The sequence below is a fragment of the Podarcis melisellensis genome (genome assembly GCF_964234715.1).
Source record: "Podarcis melisellensis genome assembly, chromosome: 1".
Classification (NCBI taxonomy): Eukaryota; Metazoa; Chordata; class Lepidosauria; order Squamata; family Lacertidae; genus Podarcis; species Podarcis melisellensis.
The window spans coordinates 61,810,627-61,830,893 of NC_138528.1; the positions used below are offsets into that span (position 1 = coordinate 61,810,627).

General features: G+C 40.3%; 1 protein-coding gene across 2 annotated transcripts in view; it reads right to left on the reverse strand.

Moving 5' to 3' along the window:
• Positions 1–20,267, reverse strand: part of LGR4 (leucine rich repeat containing G protein-coupled receptor 4) — an 82,282-nt gene that overhangs the window by 40,568 nt on the left and 21,447 nt on the right. For both annotated transcript variants that reach the window (XM_081882800.1, XM_081882799.1), the window contains exon 2: positions 2,308–2,379. In XM_081882800.1, coding sequence (XP_081738926.1) covers positions 2,308–2,379 — 72 coding nt within the window. The remainder of the gene's footprint in view (positions 1–2,307; positions 2,380–20,267) is intronic.

A 20,267-nucleotide genomic window follows, 5' to 3' on the forward strand; every position in this document is an offset into this window, starting at 1 on the left:
TTGACTGTCATGGCTTTCCCCAAAGAACCCTGGGAACCCATTAGGGTGCTGAGAGTTGTTAAGAACCCTCATAGAACTATAATTCCTAGCCCCCTTAACAAACTACAATTTACAATATTTTTGGTGGGAGCCATGAGTGCTACAGTAGTACAAGAGCGATTTAAATGTATAATGTGGCTATGACCCATGTATTAGCTCACAGCAGTACAACAACCATAATCTCCTCTCCAGGAACCCACACGTTTGCACTAAGCCGTAGTTTAGCTTCGCTTTACGTGTGAACCAGGTCACGGTGACACTATTCACACATTTGTATACTTGGATACAAAGTATGAGTATGTTTCTTTTCTCTTGTATAGCTTTCCGAGCTTGATAATGTGCATGATGAAAAAGACACACCTTAAATTCTTTTCATTTTTGTAGCAAGGGAACAGAAATATGTTAGAATGTTGCACCAGAAAGGCAAGTAATAAATTAAATCAGGATTTCTCAGTCCCATAATAAAATGGAAAACTTTTCTATGCTTTTTCTTCTTCTTCTTCCTAAGCACTATCATTACAGTTTGCAATAAAGATACTTTGGGTATTGTGCAATGGAGTTCCAAGTATATAGTGGCTAAAGGTTCTGCCTTTCGGCTCCTCATCTCAAGACACACCCCAAGTTTACAGAAGTTACATAAAGACTGAAACACCCACATAGTTTGGTTTTATTGCTTTGTACTTATAGGCAGAGGTGGGGGTGGGGAGAGATGAATGTAAGTCATTCAAAGAGTTGCTTATTTATTTTAAACATATAGAAACACCTGAGGAGATGGACACCAACATATTATACAGCAAATATTTATATAGAAATATTTATATATAAAATAAAACATGCAACACAGTTTTCAATCTATTATATAAAGTACCTGGTATAACCTGTCTCCTTTAATATTAATAAATGTCTATTATTTATTAACTTAGCAATTATATAGTGCTGTTAGGATGTTTGAAGTGTTCCACTTATTATTAGTTTTTTTCATGGTATGTTGCAACACTCTGCAAGGAGTATCATCTTCTCTATATTCTGGGACAGGGACTAGGACTGAAGACAATGGCTTGTCTATGGCCACCTACCTTGCAAAACATTGCCAAAGAAATGTTTGCATCAAGGATCTCCCTGCTCACATTCTCATGTAGCCAATTACCATCCTTGTGCATTTTATTTTGAGGCTATTTACAATTAAACAGTAGCAGCTACAACCAATATTTAAGATTATTGCATTAAATGGCATTATTCTGAATCAAGTTGTAGTACTATTAATATTCTATAAACTTGCATGCAACTGTTCTACTGGGTCATATTTGAGCAATCATTTAAAACCGGGTAGGTAACCTTTGGACCTCCAGATGGAGAACTCGAGAAGTTGTTGGACTCCATCTCCCATCAGCCCCTGCCAGCAAGCCCAACAATGACTGAAGGGGCACAAGCTAACCACATCTGCCTGAAAAAGAATATAGGCACTACCCTAATCTCTGAGAGATTCCCAGGGTTTTCAACTTAAATTTGTCTTTAAAAAGAAAAAGAAAAGCACTCTCAGTATGCTTTGAGTGTGCCACACTACTGTTGAGGAATTATTAAATTATTATTAAATCCATTTTAATGGAGTGAAAGAAGATACAATATGTCACAGGGTTTTCTACTTTAAGCATTTTTTTCCTTGCTACTTCATTGCCTGTTATGTCCACGTTCACGTCCACATTCTCAAACCCCTTCTCATTTATGTTCAGTTGGGGCCATGAGTGAGGAATACCCTTTCACATGAAACATTTAAGGAAATGGGATGCATTTAATGAGCACATCTGGTTGTTTCTCACAAAGTCTCACTTTCTCAACACTTCCCAACCTTTACACACCACACACACACACACACACACACACACACACACACATACACAGTACTTGTCCCAACCTAGGCTGGTGGGAACCACAGTAACTATAGCACATTTTATAAAAGCTATGCAATCAGTCTAGCATAGCTCCATTTAAAACAGTGGTAATTGCATAGTCCCTGTGTTATCTTTGGATAGCACTGTAATTAAGCCTATGTCATCACTGCAATCACAATTAAAATAATTACTATAAAAAAGGTTCCATGTAAATAGCATCCTGGCTTTGAAGCACATATAGGATTTTTTAAAACTATTAAGTACAATGCCTTCTTTGTTCCCAGTTGATTCGCATATCACTATTTACTTTTACATGCATTTCTCAGACAACCTTTACTCACACCCCATGCCACAAAAGCAGGTTAGATTCAATACTCACAACTCTTCAAGGTAAGGAAAATTCTTGAATGCATCTTCTGGTAACCTTGTTATATTGTTCATACTGATATCCCTAGAAAAAACAGGAGAAGAAAAAGCATTGCTGTGTGAACAAAATGTGCCAATTACCGTAAGTAGCATTTCTAGAACACAAATCGAATTAAGTCTACTGTGAGAATAAAAAGGTCACATGGGGGAAAGAAATGAAAGCTAAATGTTTCAAAACTCGATAGTGTGAAAATTGTTTCCAGAGAGAATCTAGTATATTACACAAAATCAATATTTTTCCTATTAAATATTTAAACCTGTATTAAAGGTCATGCCTGTATTAAAAGTCATGCTCCAGATGTATATACCAATAGCCAAACTCATTCTCCATGTACAGTAGTACCTCTGGTTATGAACTTAATTCCTTCCGGAGGTCCGTTCTTAACCTGAAACCATTCTTAACCTGAGGTACCACTTTAGCTAATGGGGCCTCCCGCTGCCACCGCGCCGCCAGAACACGATTTCTGTTGTCATCCTCAAGTAAAGTTCTTAACCCAAGGTACTACTTCCGGGTTAGTGGAGTCTGTAACCCAAAGTGTTTGTAACCCGAGGTACCACTGTACCAGTGTTTATAAAGATAAGACAGCAGCAGGAATGTATCAGAAGGCTTGGGGGAACCTGAAAACACCAAACAGAACCACCTAATAAGAACTGAGCATGCTCAGTGGGCATGGAATATTGGGGAGGTGGGGGGAAAGTGAGGGGTAACTGAATGGAGTATCCTGAAAAAGGGCATGGCATAGCTGACACCATGAAAAGGTGCTTTCAAACCTCAGCACTCACCACACCCATAACAGAAAACAAGCTGGTTCCCACTATCATATGGGAACAGGTTAGAGTCAGTGTGGTGTGGAAAGACAGTGTGGTGTAGTGGTTCAAATGCTGGAGTAGGACCTGTGAGACCAGGGTTCAAATCCTCACTTAGCCAATAAGCTCCCTGGATGACCTTGGGACAGTCACCATCTCTTACAGATCACAGGTGGATTTGAGAGGGGGAAATACGAAGAGAACCATGTACCCGAGCTCCTCCGAGGAAAGGTAGATATAAACGTAGTATATAAATACATGGAGAAGATACTTGGAGCCCAATATTTCACTCATCCTTGGGTAACCTGTTTGTCTGTATCTTCCTGCCAAGTGGCAAACATCATCAGATGCAGAAGTGGGGTAAAATGTGTGGTTAAATGCATCCTTTATTTCTTAAATGGGTGCCCAAGATGGTTGCCTATATGGACTCTGTCCCTTCACAGAACTACAACACCCTTTGTATTCTTTGGGCAGTAGTCACAACAGTGTGCACATAAACTCTATGCATTCTATTAAAGCTACTCTTGTACTACTAGCAGCAGTAAAAAAATTAAAAAAATAAAAAATTCAAATGTGACCACCCAGCATTCAAGCATACTGTCTGCTTGAGAGAGAGAAAAGCACAACTATCAATGAATGCATTCAGACCTGATAAAATAAAACCCCTCCGGCAAATGAGGCTTCTGGGACAGCTGACAAGAATAGCAGGAACATGCCTCAGCTCTACCACAGTCATACGTTCCTGCAAAACCTATAAAAAAAGTCCTCAAGGTAATAGTTTTAAGCAGATTTCAATTTCAGCCCATGAACAAATGCAGGCAAGTGCTTACATGATAGGTATGCAGGGCAATTTGTTTGTTTCCTCTTACAGCTTGCTGAAAGCACAACTCTGAAGAGTATTTTTCTTTATACAGAACCATTACCTGCTCTATCAGAGGTCTGTTTAGAGCAGCTGAAGTGGAGAAGACAAAGAAAAAAGGATGATGACCCAGAGCATTTCAAAAATATTTACTTTTGGGTGTGAAATGTTTCTCAAAAACCATGCACTGCTTTGCTTCAATCTTAAAAAAAAAGAACATGAGAAGTTTGGCTAGAATCAAATCCACTTAAGTTATTTCTATTTTGTTTTTTAAAATTCTTATCTACTCTCATCTGCTCACTTCTTAACCTATACCTCTATTGCACTTTCTCCTTTCGCATTACTACGGTGGATGTGTATACTGTACAAGAGTTATTCCCAGGTTTTTATAGGGTTGTACAAAACAAAATTATTGTTGTGAAGAATGGAGTTTGTATTGACCATGGCAGTGTCATCTTTACTACCAGAATTCAGTTTTATTACCTTAGGACGGTTTGTTTTAACTAGTTGTCACAGAAGCAGTGGTATTTATTATAAAATCCAAGGGAATAAACAATTTCCCCCCAAAAAATCTCTAGTTACATACATAGAATCAAATTATCTAGCTGCCTGGTTCAAACAAACACATACCATCTGCCATATTACTGCCAGTTTCATACTTTAGATATAAAGGTATTAAAGTTGCCTGATAGAATTTGACATATCAGCAAACAGGATAAGTTGTCTGGTGCTCATCAGCCAGAAGAGACATTTATTTTGGCTTTTGTAACACTATGTTTAGAGTGCATCTAGAGTTGCAAAGGAGTTTATTCAGTAAAGAATGGAAGATACTTTGCCAAATATTGCAAATAACTTCTGAACAGCAAACAAGAAAATATCTGAAGTGGCAGGTTTGGCCCTGATTTTCAACAAATAAATGAGCATCTGGAGAGCTCACTGGGTTTACAAATTGGATTGTTTGGGCTAACTTTGATTGGGACTGGCTGGACACCAAGATTCTAGCGTGGGTGCGGAACGAGAAAGGCAACCAAAAGAAACGATAGAGAAAGGAGAGAGGAGGAAGACACATTACCTTACTTGCCTTACCAATCCTTATAACTTTTGGGAATTTTATGTCACAGCCATAAAGCCAGAGTCATATTTTACTTTTGAAAATTTGGTACAAAAAGCACCAGAGCCTCAAAGGCAAAACACATCAGTTGTGAGGGATGCACAATTTTTATTGTAGGGATGCCTAACTTCATATAAAGCAGTGCCAAAATCCGCCCTGATCTCCGCCTTGCACACATGACTTTTATACTTCTATTATAGGAGCCGCAATCCTCTGTAATGTTATATAAACTGATCCTTCCTCATGTCAGAATGACCAATTAATAAGCTTATAGCAACTTCATCGTTTATTTAACGGTCTCAGGCAACAACCAGTTTCAATCAATTTTTTTTAAAGGTGGCCAGTTCCTTGGCAAGCTGTACTCTTAGCATATTTACGAGACACTTAACCCATTAAGTAAAGGTCCATGAGGGATAGCTCAGTTGGTAGAGAATGACTCTAAATCTCAGGGTTGTGGTTTTGAGCCCCACTGTGGGCAAAAGATTCCTGCATTGCAGGGGGTTGCACTGGACGATCCTTGTTGTCTCATTCACCTCTACAATTCTATGGTTCTAAGTGCATCTAAAGTCACAACTCAGCTCTTCCTCCAAAGTGCCATGAACATGCAATTTCACTCATCAGGCTGCACTGCTTCCTCAACTAGATGGTTCCATAAACCCTTTGTAGTCTATGTCTAACTCACACAGGAGAATGGAATGCAGTCCCAATTTGAGTGGAATAGAAACAGCTTTTTCACAGAAACAGTACAAAACTGCTTAGCAGAATAATTGTAAAAAGGCACTCTATAATTCCATAGAGCAGCAGAAAAAAGTCAAAATTTTAGTGCAATTGAGGGGAACCAACATTTGAAAGTGACATGGTGGAGTTAGTCCATTGGTAAATGGTTGGTGGGCCATACTCGCCATTGAGCAAGTAGTTTGAAATACCATTTTATGACATGGTTCAAGAAAAGCTACTTTGAAAGGATTGGTTTGTGAGATTTAAGGTTCAAATTAATAGGCGACAGTTCACACAACATTGAGTCATGGTAGCAGTTTTAATAGGAATACCTCAGAGGCAAGAGAGAAGCTAATACTATTCACTGATTTGATTCTAGATACCTTGCCTAATGAAATATTCTTCACTCACTCATCTTATAAATCTATTCCCTTAAACACAGACCATAAAAAAATCCTAACAATTTTAAATAAATTTCTTGATTGAACAAAATACATTGTTGGCAATAAAAAAGGTAATCAGGAGAGTCTTATCTTTTAAATTACTTGTTTCTTTTATTAAACCAAGTACAATTAGCTATATAATCAACCACCTAGAGCAAATGTTAGAACACAGCCTCAAAATTAATTCAGGCTTCCATTAAAGGGTTCCCCAGGGCAACAGTAGAGAGAACAAGAAGCTCTTTTATCAGCATCTGAAAATGGCAGCTCCCTTACTGTGGGAATAAACTAGAATTGATGTGCATAGTAAAATATACAAAGGTTCAAGCCGAGCAACATCATGTGCCTAACATGCTGTTATTCATGTGATGGTCCAACATCAATGAGCGTGAATTGAAACAAAGGCACATCTGGGTTTTTTGGGGGGGCTTTCCTGTTGTTATTCTGTCTCTCACAGCTACAATAGACCTACCATTAAAATTATGGACTGGTCATTTCTTCGTCAGAGGGCAAACGGGCAAATTTAGCAAGGAGTCAAATACCTCTCCCCCCTCACTGTAGCTTACATCAGCCCTGAGGACCCTCTAGTATGGTTCTGGGGATATTCTGCCTTCTCTGTGCTATTTCAAGAAAGAAAGTGAAGCAGGCAGCAGCACCTCCATTTTGTAAGTGGGAGGTGGAGATACGTGTGAATCCTATCTTTGGTCTTGACAGCTAAAGCTGGAACTAACAGTATAGCTGACACTGGTTGGCCTGCCTTACTGCTGAAAAGTGCCAGCTGTTACCTTCTGGCTTATACTGAACATGGGAGGGAAAAACCTATCCACAAGTGGGTTGGTGAATCTAATGACAACTGACACTTTGCAAGCAGGTCAGAGACACGTTTTCTTTCTAGGGTTCACAGACCAAATACTGGTAGCAACTGCCCTCAAATGCAACAAGCACACCAGCAACTGGATCAGGTACAACTTGTTCACACCCTTTTGAGAAGTGCTGTTGCCTGACTTTCTCTAGCTTCCCATCCTACATATTCTCCAACTATAAAGCAGTAGCTGGAGCAAGATTAGGTTGGATTCAAGTGGGAAATAATTCAAATGATCTTGGGATGGTATGAGGTGCAGCAGTGCTGATGCACCCACATCTCATACAACCAAACTCGACACAACAGAAGAACAACCGCAGGAAGAGCTATCTTGATCCGACAAATTAAGAGTGCACTTTGGTGGACACTCCCTGAAACTATATGGTTTGGCAAATTATTTGCCTTGATCCTGATTCTAGGAATGCTGGAAGACTACTTTCTTTTAAGTAATAAGAACTCAGGATATTTCTCACATCCTTCATGCAATAATTTTTGTGGGGGGTTTATCACTGTGTTGTTTAAGAATTCACAAAGGAAGGGGTGGGTGAACTTCAAGTTTAAGGGATCTACTTGTCTTTTCCCTAGAAAACCAAGTGTCCACCAGCTGTATCCAAGTGGCATAGGAAGGGGCTGGGTGGGTGTATACTAAGAATTAAGGAACAGGACACCTCTTGTGTGTATCTCAGCCCGGGATTTTGTTCTCAGTTCCAGATGTGAGCTCACAGTCCTTTCACACAAAAAAACCATTCTTCACTTCCTCTCAAGCTTGCTTAGTTTCAGCAGCCTTATGGGGACGGGGGTGGTGGTGGTGGTTTGCTATCATTAAAGTAGGAGTCAGAAATCCTCAGTGATCTACTGCAAATCAGCCAGAGATCTACCACTATATCCTGACCTCTCTTTTGACTGCACTGAACATCCCACCAAGGAGACCGAAATTAAAGCCAGTCAACCACCCTGGGCAATCACAGATAAGCCTGGTATCAAAGGGTCTTCATTTTTACTTAAAAAACCAACGTATTTGAGATTAGCAGCTGTATTTAATCTGGTATTTTATGCCTTACTGGTATTATGTCTCCACATTATTTTAACACCACCTGTCTCTAAACGTTAACTTTAAAACAAAACCGGAAACCTAAAACAGCTACTTATTTTGCAACGGGATAGGAACAGTTGAAAAAGCACAAACATTTATCTGTCTCCTTTATTATGACTGTTCAAAGGGGTTCTATGTTTTCAGCTGTCGTCTTGCAAATGGGAAGGTTTAAGTTTCATAATGGAATTTTTTCCTAAAATGCAGAAGAGAGCATACAAGATGACACCAGTTCACATTGTAAACCCGGAAAATCTCCATGAAGGACAACATTTCATAAAGATGGTGCAATTAATTATATAACACTGAAAGGAGAAGCTCTGCACAAGCTGAAGTGTTTGCTCTTTCTCTCCAGATTGTGTTAAATACTATCTGGCTCTTACTTGCACCCTCTTTTTTTTCTTTCAGTATTTCATAATAAAATCTAAACACCACATAAGATCAGTAGTAAAGCTTGAACAAAGGTCAGTAAGTCCAGGACAACATCACCATAATTTGTAGTTTTAAAGATGCTTAAAATCACATGAAGTTCAACATACGTTAAAACATAGTTTCCTATATGTGAAATATGTAAAAAATTAAGTTTATGTGTAAAGTATGTAGGAAACAAATTCTTAGCAAGACAGCAAAGCCAGCGTTATTTTCCCCAGAATTAATTGAGGGGCAGATCATCTCAATACTTTAGTTCATATATAACATTCTCTGCTTTCAAGATAGGATGTTAGTTTATCAAGGTAGCTGGTATAGCCTATTAATGGATCCCAGGTAAGTAAGGGGCCTGGTTTAAAAAGCAACCCCCCAATCAATAGCATTAGCCCTTTTTAATGAGAAGTTTAAAAACATAGCAAATCATTTCATGGGCGGAAAAAACCAAGGAATGAATGAGGAGTTGAGGCATACTTTCTCTAAACAATAAGTGATAATTTACTTAGATCAGATCAAAAAGCAATACTAAAAAATAAGATCATTACAACTGAAAAATAAATGGTCCTGTCCTACATTCACAAGTAATATGGGATTTGTTATATTGCTCATAAGTGAAGTATTGAAGTATAACTTTCCTAAAATACCCGAGGCGTTCCTTTTAGGTATGATTGGAGAGGAGGTAAAAAATGAAGACAAAACCTTTTTTCAATATGCCACGGCAGTTCATTTTTTAAAAATATCTAGATCTAGCTTAGAATGTTCAGCAATTACATTTAATTACATGGTGCCAGTATACAACACATGAGCTATGCATGAACACCTGTGGGCTTTTAATCTTTCATAAGAATCATTCTACATGGTACAACACAAGCACCTGTCATTACTTAAGAGTGCTTAAGCAACTGAGCAGTAATAATTACCTACAGTAGGTAGGGAACAGAAACTGAATGTCCACAGAAGGACATTAGCTGTTCTTCAGGATAATTTCAAAGGTAGGAGTGGGGGGGGGGGTATGTTGCATGTGCTGGGAGAGAATGGATGATGGCATATTTTCCTTCTATCTCTTCTTTAAGTGCTGGTGCTTAGTTTTAAAGAATAACTGGAACATTACTGCCAACTTGTCCACCTGGTTTGGTAGCTTGGTGATGGGTGTCCTCCAATGCTGGAAACAGATATGGCATCTCAGTTCAGCATTTGGCATTGGATTGGCCCATGAACGTACCTAGCTAAGGTAAGGTTACAGTAGGCAAGAATGGCAAATGTTGGCCCTCTAATTTTTTTGATGAATTCCAAATCCCATCAGCCCAGCTAATGGTGAAGGATGACAGGAGTTGTAGTTCAATGAGATCTGGAAGGCCACAGGTTCTCCACCCCTGAGGTGAGGAAAAGAAGACACAGCCATAGACATACAACAAAAATATGATCAGAAAAGTACATGAAAATATTTATTGCAGCCGGCCTAAGCTTAAATTCCTCGTCACAACTCTGTGACGCTCTCCAACAGAACATGTGCATGTTGAGATACTCTTCAAACAGAACTCTGCTTCCCCCCTCACAATTACAGCCATCAGGAGGCTATGCAAATGCCACAGAGGAAAAAGGGAGCATAGGCAGGAGATGGACAATATTTGTGATTAGGACAAATAATGGCTGGCCAATCAAAATTTGTTGAATCCTGACTGGCATTTAAAATTTTGTCTAACCTGCTCTATTTGAGAAAATCAGCATTTAAAGCCCAACAAAATGTTCCAGTCCTGCCAAAAATGCTAATCAAAAAGAATTTTCTCTATCAATTTGCTTGTTCTTTCACCCACACATACACTTTCTAAAACTCAGTATGAGAATTAGAAACACCTGGCTGATCTCGCTTGTAGACTGGCTAGGGATTCCACAGCCCTGAAATGATCCTAGTAAAACAGTTGAAGCAGTGGCCAAGACTGACTTCATTTTATAGACTGAGCACATGCCAAGGATGCTTAATGGAGTTTACCATCCAGAACACGAAGCTGCAGTGGGAAAACTGCTGGAAATGCAAGACTACACAGGGAAATATGAATTACTCCCACTGTATATGGAGGGAGGGACAAAGATTCCACACTCTGGCTGGAGAACAAGCTGATTCCTGGAATGGGAAATACTGGTGGGGCCACAGTTTGGAACCTTTTCCCACATTGTGGAAGGGAAGGATGCATTCCCTTCTTGGAAATCTTCCAGGGGCCACATACTAGTGAAGGGAAGGGCCAGAGGTAGAAGTGGATGGAAAAAGAAACGACAATGTTACCTTTATACAGTAGGCTGTAGCTAGTACTTAATCTCACCACACCCCTTCTCGATCGCCCATCCATGCAAGTAAGAGGCATTAACAAAGTTCAAGAACACCTTACAGTCAGGCAATAACACTGAAGGTTACAAAACAAGGCTGGTAAGGAGTGTGGCCTGGAGAGACTTCCAAGGACCAGGGCCATATTCAGTCCCTGGGGCTGAGGTTCCCCATTGTGTGTGTGCGTGCGCGCGCGTTTTGTGTGTGCAACCAATCCAATATTCATAATTTAAATGGTTCAAATAAAAAGGCTGCATGATTACGGTAAGTGTGCCCCAGTTTCTGCTCAAGTGCCCAGATGCATTGATAACAACATCTCCAGTAAAATAATGGAACTTTGATAGCCTTCAGTGGAGCTAGCATTATATAGCCATTTTTTTTTTTACATACTACCGTGAACCAATGCCTTCCTGCTAAAACGTGCCATAAGCAGGAGATTGGAACTGTAAAAAGCACAGTGTCTGTAAAAAGTGTCTGTGCAAGTGTGGAAAAAGAAGCCCAAAGCAGCTTCTGCCAGTTTTCAGAAAGAATTAAAAAACCCACATAACTTTAAACCTTTTCCCCCCAACTCTTCAAATTTTAGAAAGTGTCCAAATATTGTGTTCCCCACTTAATCATCTAAATTTATTTCCTGTAAGTGTGATCGTTTAAAGAGAAAAAAGGTTTTGCTGATGATCATCATGTTTCAACAAAGCACCTTTAAACCTCTGCAGAGAATTTTCTAAGCAAGCTTAACCTGTTTGCTGCCTGATCACAGAAATTAATACTGCAAGTTTCATTTAGCCATTTTCAAGATCTGGGCCCTCTGCCACAGGTTTATTTAATTATAACATTTACAAAATGAATTAGGCAGTTGTCTGTATTTGAATAAAATCCTCTACTAGGGGGGAAAAATATTGGACTAACACAATACCTTGCATATGAAAGTCAGGTCTGGACACAAGCTCCTATCTCTGTTATGATGATATGATGTAACAAAACTTTACAAAACTTAATGGAGCAAATCTATCTAAGGTGCTTTCCATTTGGGATGAAATTAGGTCAAATATGACTGTCACACATTAATACAGTTAACAGTTCTGGGCAGAATCTATCCCATGTAAAATTAACGATTTGCACATGACATCAAATCATTCTAATAACAGGAAACAGCAAACTATGGCAATTTCTTAAAGAAATGGGAGTGCCTGATCATCTCATCTGTCTCCTGAGAAATCTCTATGTGGGACAAGAAGCTACAGTTAGAACTGGATATGGAATAACGGATTGGTTCAAATTTGGGAAAGGAGTACTACAAGGTTGTATATTGTGTCCCTGCTTATCTAACTTATATGCAGAATTCATCATGCAAAAGGCTGGGCTGGATGAATCCCTAGCCGGAATTAATATTGCCGGAAGAAATATCAACAGCCTCAGGTATGCAGATGACACAACCTTGATGGCAGAAAGTGAGGAGGAATTAAAGAACCTTTTAATGAGGGTGAAAGAGGAGGGCACAAAATATTGTCTGAAGCTCAACATGAAAAAAACTAAGATCATGGCCACTGGCCCCATCACCTCCTGGTGAATAGAAGGGGAAGAAATGGAGGCAGTGAAGAGATTTTACTTTCTTGGGCTCCATGATCACTGCAGATGGTGACAGCAGTCACGAAACTAAAAGATGCCTGCTTCTTGGGGAAAAAGTAATGACAAACCTATACATCTTAAAAAGTAGAGACATTACCTTGCCGACAAAGGTCTGTATAGTTAAAGCTATGGTTTTCCCAGTAGTGATGTATGGGAAAACTGGACCATAAAGAAGGCTGATCGCCGAACAATTGATGCTTTTGAATTATCGTGCTGGAGGAGACTCTTGAGAGTCCCATAGACTGCAAGAAAATAAAACCTATCCATTCTGAAGGAAATCAGCCCTGAGTGCTCATTGGAAGGACAGATCGTGAAGCTGAGGCTCCAATACTTTGGCTACATCATGAGAAAAGAAGACACCCTGGAAAAGACCCTGGTGTTGGGAAAGATGGAGGGCACAAGGAGAAGGAGACGACAGAGGACGAGATGGTTGGACAGTGTTCTTGAAGCTATGAACATGAGTTTGACCAAACTGCGGGAGGCAGTGGAAGACAGGAGTGCCTGGCGTGCTCTGGTCCATGGGGTCACAATGAGTTGGACACAACTAAATGACAACAATAACAGGAAGAGACACATATCGCCAACTGTTGAGGTCCTATTTGTACAGCCATAAGGTCACTTACAGCGCAAACTTGATCTTTATAGTTGGTTAAGTTAACTTAACTTAAGTTGATCAGTACCAACTGTGGACTAAATCAACAATTGCAGACACCATGCAAAGAAATCAGGTGTTAATTAAGCATTGCCTGTACAGAAAAATTATTTGAGAAAGTTGTTCTCATCCGACACCAAAAAAGACCTCTGTGGTGGTGCCTGGTCAGTGGAACTCCCTACCCTAAAAGGTATATGACTAGCACCAATGATATTAACCTCTTAACGCTGACAAAAATATACCTCTCCACCTATTAATGCAGGGGTGTGGAACATCTGAGCTGCAGGCCATTTCCCGCAAACCACAGCCACCTGCTTCACAGCTGATTCGTATGTGATCAGTTACGCAACCTGGTTCCTTGTGCACCTGATCTGTACAGAAACACAGGGCTGAAGTGTAAACTTGATGGATCAACTGTGATGCCAAGTTCCCCATGGGAGGACAGAAGAAGGCCGCTTTGCCAAGCCTATGCTTGGTAGTTGGAAAGCACAGGGCTGGCAAAGCCCCTTGTAATTTGGTTCCCAAGTGTGTGACATCCAGCTGGTTTGCCTGACACTTTAAAAGTGCTGGGCAAGAAACTTTCACAAGCAACTGGGACAGTCCACACGTCAATCACCTGACAGATACAGATCTTGCCCATCAGGCCAAAAAGATTTCCTACCCAATGAACACCAGCAATACTGAAGATAGTTCATCGACTATATCACATCGTATTTAATATATAGTTTAAAATTTTAGTATGTATTTTTATTGCTTTAATCATGGGAGGGGGTGAACTGTCCAGGGATTCGAATGATGGGCAAATTGGAACAGAATAAATTAACAAATATAAAATACACACAAACATTTTGATGCCATCTCAAAGACAATCTTTTCCCATACATCTTCCATCTGGATAAGGCAACTGAAATAAAGGTAACACAGGGAGTATTTGGTGCCCATTTCAACCAAGGCCTCCAAACTTCTCACTTGTAATAATATTTTCTTGCAAGACATACTGACAAAGTTTTCAGCCAAGCAACTTAAAAACAAAACAAAAAACCCCCAGCTGCAGACAAGTATTACATTCTGGATAGTAAGAGGTCAGCAATTATCTTTTAAGAGACACATTACTTCACTTCCAAAGCTACTGTTTTATGCCATAATTGCCTTGGCTGTGAAGCAAGTTATATAGCAAAAATGAGAGGGTGTGTTCCAGCACAAGGACGCCAACCCTGGGGTGGAATTATAAACAAGAACGAGGGACAAATCCAAAGCAGAAGAAAACCCATGAGATTTATTTTTAAATACTGCAATATCACTTTAAAGGTGGTTTTTTGTGTTTTTTTACATAAACAGCATTGAATAGCATTTGTTTTGCTCTCTGCAGCCTGCTTTTTATCGATTATGTTCTGGGTTTCTTGTTTTATGCAGCTCAGGCTTTGTAATTCAAATTTTAATGTTTCATTGTTTTAATAATCATATTGTTAACGACCTTTGATTATTCTTTAGGAAAATTGGGTTATAAATATTTTAAATAAATCTGCTTTCCAATTCACCTACCACTCACTCCAGGAAAAAAACCAAAAAACCTTTTACGTATCACTGTGTTGGGTCCAATGGTGTCTCTCCATTGAGGAAAGGCCCTTTTATTCTTAGGATCCCACCTGACCAAGACCCTGGGAAGAACTATTCTAAGAGGCTTGGGCTCCCACAATGCAACTGAGGACTCAGAGGAACTCAGAGCACCAAGGCACCCTGACATGTCCCCTTTCATGAATCTCTCACCTTCCACCCTGTCCAGTAACCCATTACACCACATTCTGAGTCAATGTAGTGCCCTCCAGTCCTTGTGAATACTACCAATGGTCAGGGATAATGGGAGCTGTAGTCCACCAACATTTTGAGGGCACCGCTCTCCGAAACCAATGCATTGCCAATGATAATAAATGCCTTTGTATATTCAAATATTGCACCACCAGTCCTGCAAAGTCTTCCTTTTCATAGTCTACTGAATCACATCTTTAAGACAGCATTGGTAATGTTTGCAGGGTGTGTGCTTCTTTAGAAAAACAGTTCAGGTCTGTTCATGCAAAAGGAAGTAAGTTTCTTGGTACATGTCAGCTTCCCCTCACTCACATGCCATGCCGTTCTTCTTTATTATCTACCATAATGTCTTAGCTTGCATTTGGACACAGTAACCAGCTCTAATGTACCCTATTCATGTGTCAGTCAAGCCGTCAACAAGATCACAGAGCAACACTGTTGTGAAAGGACTTATTAGTATTTGTGTTACTGCATGCCAGCCATTAAGCAATCGCCTATGTGCTCAACGTTCCACAGATGCAGATTATAGCATGGCATAAGAAACAGTAGGCTGTGGAGGGGGAAGAGAAGACATCAGTTGCATGACCTTAGGAATCACTGCACAAAAGATATACTGCAAGTTTATAAGGGTTTTCAGAGCAATAACTACGGAAGTAATTTACAACAGGGCTTTGAAAACATAAAAGCCTGGAATTCAATAAACAAACTTTCCACAGATCCACAACACAAAATTAGATAAAGGTTAAGAATCCTACCTTTTTCTCTCATCTGAACAATGGGATTGTGTTTTTCATCCTCTACATCTCCAGTAATGAAGTGGAACTCTAACCACACAGTATACTGACCACCAAATGATGCCTTCTCTGTATAAGCATCTTGAGGAAGAGGATGCTCTTACTGTCAGAAAGTTTTTTTCTGAATGTTTAGTTAGAATCTCCTTTCTTGCAACTTGAAGCCATTGGTTTGAATCCTACCCTCCAGAGCAGGAGAAAACAAACATGCTGCCTCCTCCATGTGACAGTCCTTAAAATATTTGAAGATGGCTATCATATCTCCTCTCAGTCTCCTCTTTTCCAAGCTAAACAAACCCAGCTCCTTCAGGTGCTCCTCATAAGGCTTAGTTTCCAGACCCTTGATCACCTTGGTTGCCCTGCGCTGCACACATTCCAGCTTGTCAACATCCTTCTTAAATCGTGGTGCCCAGAATTGGACACAGGATTCCAAGTGTGGTCGGACTAAAGCAGAATAGAGTGGTGCTATTACTTCTCTTGATCTGGACACTATACTTCTGTTGATGCAGCCTAGAATAACATTAGCTTTTTTTATGCTGCATCACACTGTTGACTCATGTTAAGCTTGTGGTCCACCAAGACCCCGAGATCCTTTTCACATGTACTCCTAGTAGGACAGGTGTCCCCCATCCTATATTTGTTCATCTGGTTATTTCTGCCTAAGTGCAAACCTTACAGGTGTCCCTACTGAAATTCATTTTGTTAGCTTGTGCCCAGTTCTCCAATCTGTTAAGGCCATTTTGAATTCTGATTCTGTTTTCTGCAGCATTAGCTACCCCCCAGAGTTTGGTGTCATTTGCAAATTTGATGAGCATCCCCTCAATTCCTTCACCCAAGTCATTTATAAAGACATTGAACAACATTGGGCCCAGGACAGAACCCTGCGGCATCCCACTTGTCACTTTTTTTCCAGGGTGACAATGAACCATTAATGAGTACACTCCATGTCTCCACGTAACAAGTACATTATCAGCATACTCATCCATGGTCAGAAGCCTTGGATCTGATGGGGTTAGATCAAGAATGGAAAAAGACTCCTCCTAATCCATCTCCTCCTGTCTCTTTCTCCTGGGGGGGGGAGGGGTGTGTGTGGCAATAATCATTCCGTGCACTGTACCTTTTACAGCCACCGTCATCTCTTCTGAGGTTGGCAACAGCTCTCTTAGCCTCTCTGGCCCAGAATCAGTGTCCAAGGTGAGACCATGGAAGCGATTTTGCAACTCTAATGACAAAGTGTGGTTTGTGACTGTCTTACTTCTATGTGTCACATTCCTCCAGGGGTTAGACTCTTGCAATGCACAATATTTCTCCACCCTGGAGGCACCCCATCTATCTTGGTGCTCAATCTCAGTCAACTCAGTTCTATCAACTAACTCTGTCCTGTTGGCTTGAGGTGTGGCTAGGTGGGCCTCAAGTTGCTGCACCTTCTCTTCCAACAAGACAACCAGCTTGCACTTGCTACAAGTGTACTGTTGCTTGTTCTCTGGCAGAATGATAAACATGGCACAGGTGTTACAGGTCACTGCAGCAGCTCCCTCACCCTCCATGTCTCTGGTCCTATGCACACCAAAAGACAGAACTCTGGGACTCCCCCCTAAACTCCCTCGCAAATGTCCCTGCTTGCGAGGTCTGGTCCCGAGCTCCTAGGATCTGCACTGAGCTAAGTTTGACTGCTGCTGGTTGCTAACTCCTCCCTCAGCCTGGTTTCCTCTCAGCTGTAACTCCTCCCCCTCAGATCCTGTGTTCCCACAGAGCAATCAGCCACACACTCCCTCAGGTCTGCAATGAAAGAAAAGTAATCAGGAAAAGTAATCAAGCCTCTAACAGAGCACTCAGCCAGTCCCTGAGGCCTGCTATCAATCTATCAAACTTTTAAGAAGCTCAGAAAAGCAAGCAAGCAGCCTTACTCCAAAAGACACAAGCTCACTATCTTCCGTCTCCTCCAGCAATCCTTGTCCCTGTTTGCGAGGTCTGTTCACAAGTTCCCAGGAGCTGCACTGAGCTGTGGTCTTGTTGTTTTAAAAGAATACTTCAAACTCTCCAATATTTCAAAAAGATCTTGTTAAAAAACAAAAACAAAAAAAAACGATAGCACACAAATTGCCAAGATCAGGTTAATGTAATTTTTGTGTGTATTTGGACAGCCTAAACATGAAGAATCATTCATTAGAATTCCAATAAAGCAAGAAAGAAATCATTGTTACAATCCTGTACCAATTTTAGCTCAATGGGACTTACTGGTATTTCTAAGCCAGCCTTTCTCAACCTTGGGTCCCCTGATGTTGTTGAACTACAACTCCCATCATCCCTAGCTAGCAAGGCCAGAGCTCAGGGATGATGGGAGTTGTAGTCCAACAACATCTGGGGACCCAAGGTTGAGAAACACTGTTGGACATGTATAGAGGAATGTGTGGTGAAACATCAGAAGGGGAAGGTAGCAAAGGGGTTTTCTGAACCTTTTTCTCACAACTCCTGAAACAACTTCTCTTTTCTCCCAGTAGGAGATGCAAAAGCCTAACAAGATGTGGTGCCATTAATGGAATTAGTATTTTCATGATTATTTTTGTTAAGTAGTTATCAGGCCCATGGGCCTCAAACCAAGTTTGCAAGCAGGGGGCATAGTGTTAAAAGCTTGACCAATTTGGGCCCTGCTTTTCTGTGCCTTGTTGGCATCCATCTGTCTCATGTAATATCACATCTCATTAGACCCTAAGGTTACCACATAGCATGTAGCTGTAATTGCAAAGAGGGGGGTGAAACCAAAGGAAGAAATTTGCATATGTCACAAAATTTGATTCCTAATTAAATCATCTTATTTAATCTGGATATTTACCATGCCCCACCTCAACAACTCCCACTGGATTACAATGTATTTCAGTCATAACATTCAAAATCTGCATCCCACAAACCCACGGAGACATTTTGGTTTGTGCAAAATGCCATAATCTGTATTCTGCAATCATCCCAACTGCTGCAACAGGAGAGGACTGCAGGAAAACTGAAAGAGGCACTCCCGTCTGCGCCATAATTCATCTAACACCATCTAAGAAACAGCCTCTGTGGCTTCAAAGTTTGTTCTATGCACAGGGAGAAGTAATCTGGACACTATGACTGAACGCACATCAAAATCCCCAGGAACCTCTAGTATGTATGAAGATTTGGGATGCTTCAAAGGAACTTATTGCACTTTTGAGGATTTGTGATTTCTTACTACTAGGCATTGAGCATGATAACATAAGGGTTGAAATGTGTTTGGTATTTCACAGGGATTTCTCCCCCCCCCCCTTTATGCTGAATAAGTTAACAATGTGAATATTATATTAATACAGTGGTACCTCGGGTTACATACACTTCAGGTTGCATACGCTTCAGGTTACAGACTCCGCTAACCCAGAAATAGTACCTCAGGTTAAGAACTTTACTTCAGGTTGAGAACAGAAATCATGCTCTGGTGGCGCAGCAGCAGCAGGAGGCCCCATTAGCTAAAGTGGTGCTTCAGGTTAAGAACAGTTTCAGGTTAAGAACAGACTTCCAGAACGAATTAAGTACTTAACCCAAGGTACCACTGTAGTTTGGTTGAACACAGGCTTTTATATATATATAAATGGTGCTGGGCTGTTTGTGCTGTAAGGATTTTTATGGTTCTAATATATTTTATAAATATATACAGTTTTACTTTTAACAAAGTTTAATTGTTCTTAATGACTGCTTTTTCTATGTTTTTAGCAGTTCTTATTTTTATAAGCCACCTTGAATCCCATCAGGGCAAAAGGCGGGTATAAATAAATACGGTATATAACAATAATAGTAATAATAATGATAGTAATCTATTTACACAGTAGTTTTCTGGTTGTCTGCCTACATTTTACACCATCAGCAGCCCATGAACCATCAGCCTAGCTCATATAACTGACTAGCATTTCCCCCTTTTTTGAAACAGACATATTAAACACCGGTATGTTTAAAGAAATCTCTGGAATAACAACTGTCTTGCAACTCACTCTTGTTGGGAAAGTATATTGTTAGAATTCTTGCCAATTTCACCGTTAGATTTAAATGCGCACTGAGAACCATGAGTTCTACAGATGGGAACAAGCAGCACACTTAAATGGAAGGGGGGTTTTTATGTCCCAATTGCAACTGTATTAATAATTAAACAGTGTGTATTCATGCACATGTTTCTTTTACACTAATGCCTACTTGCCAACAGGACTAAAATATTGGCTGGGATATCAGCTCCTTAGGACAAGTGCTGAAAAACAGAACACTCTGCAAGCCAAGTTTGGAGTGTCAAGCAAACAGGTGTACTAGGTTATCTGTAACATTTGTATGAAGACTTGAGATCATTTGGAGAGAGAGAGAGAGAGAGAGAGAGAGAGAGAGAGAGAGAGAGAGAGAGAGAGAGA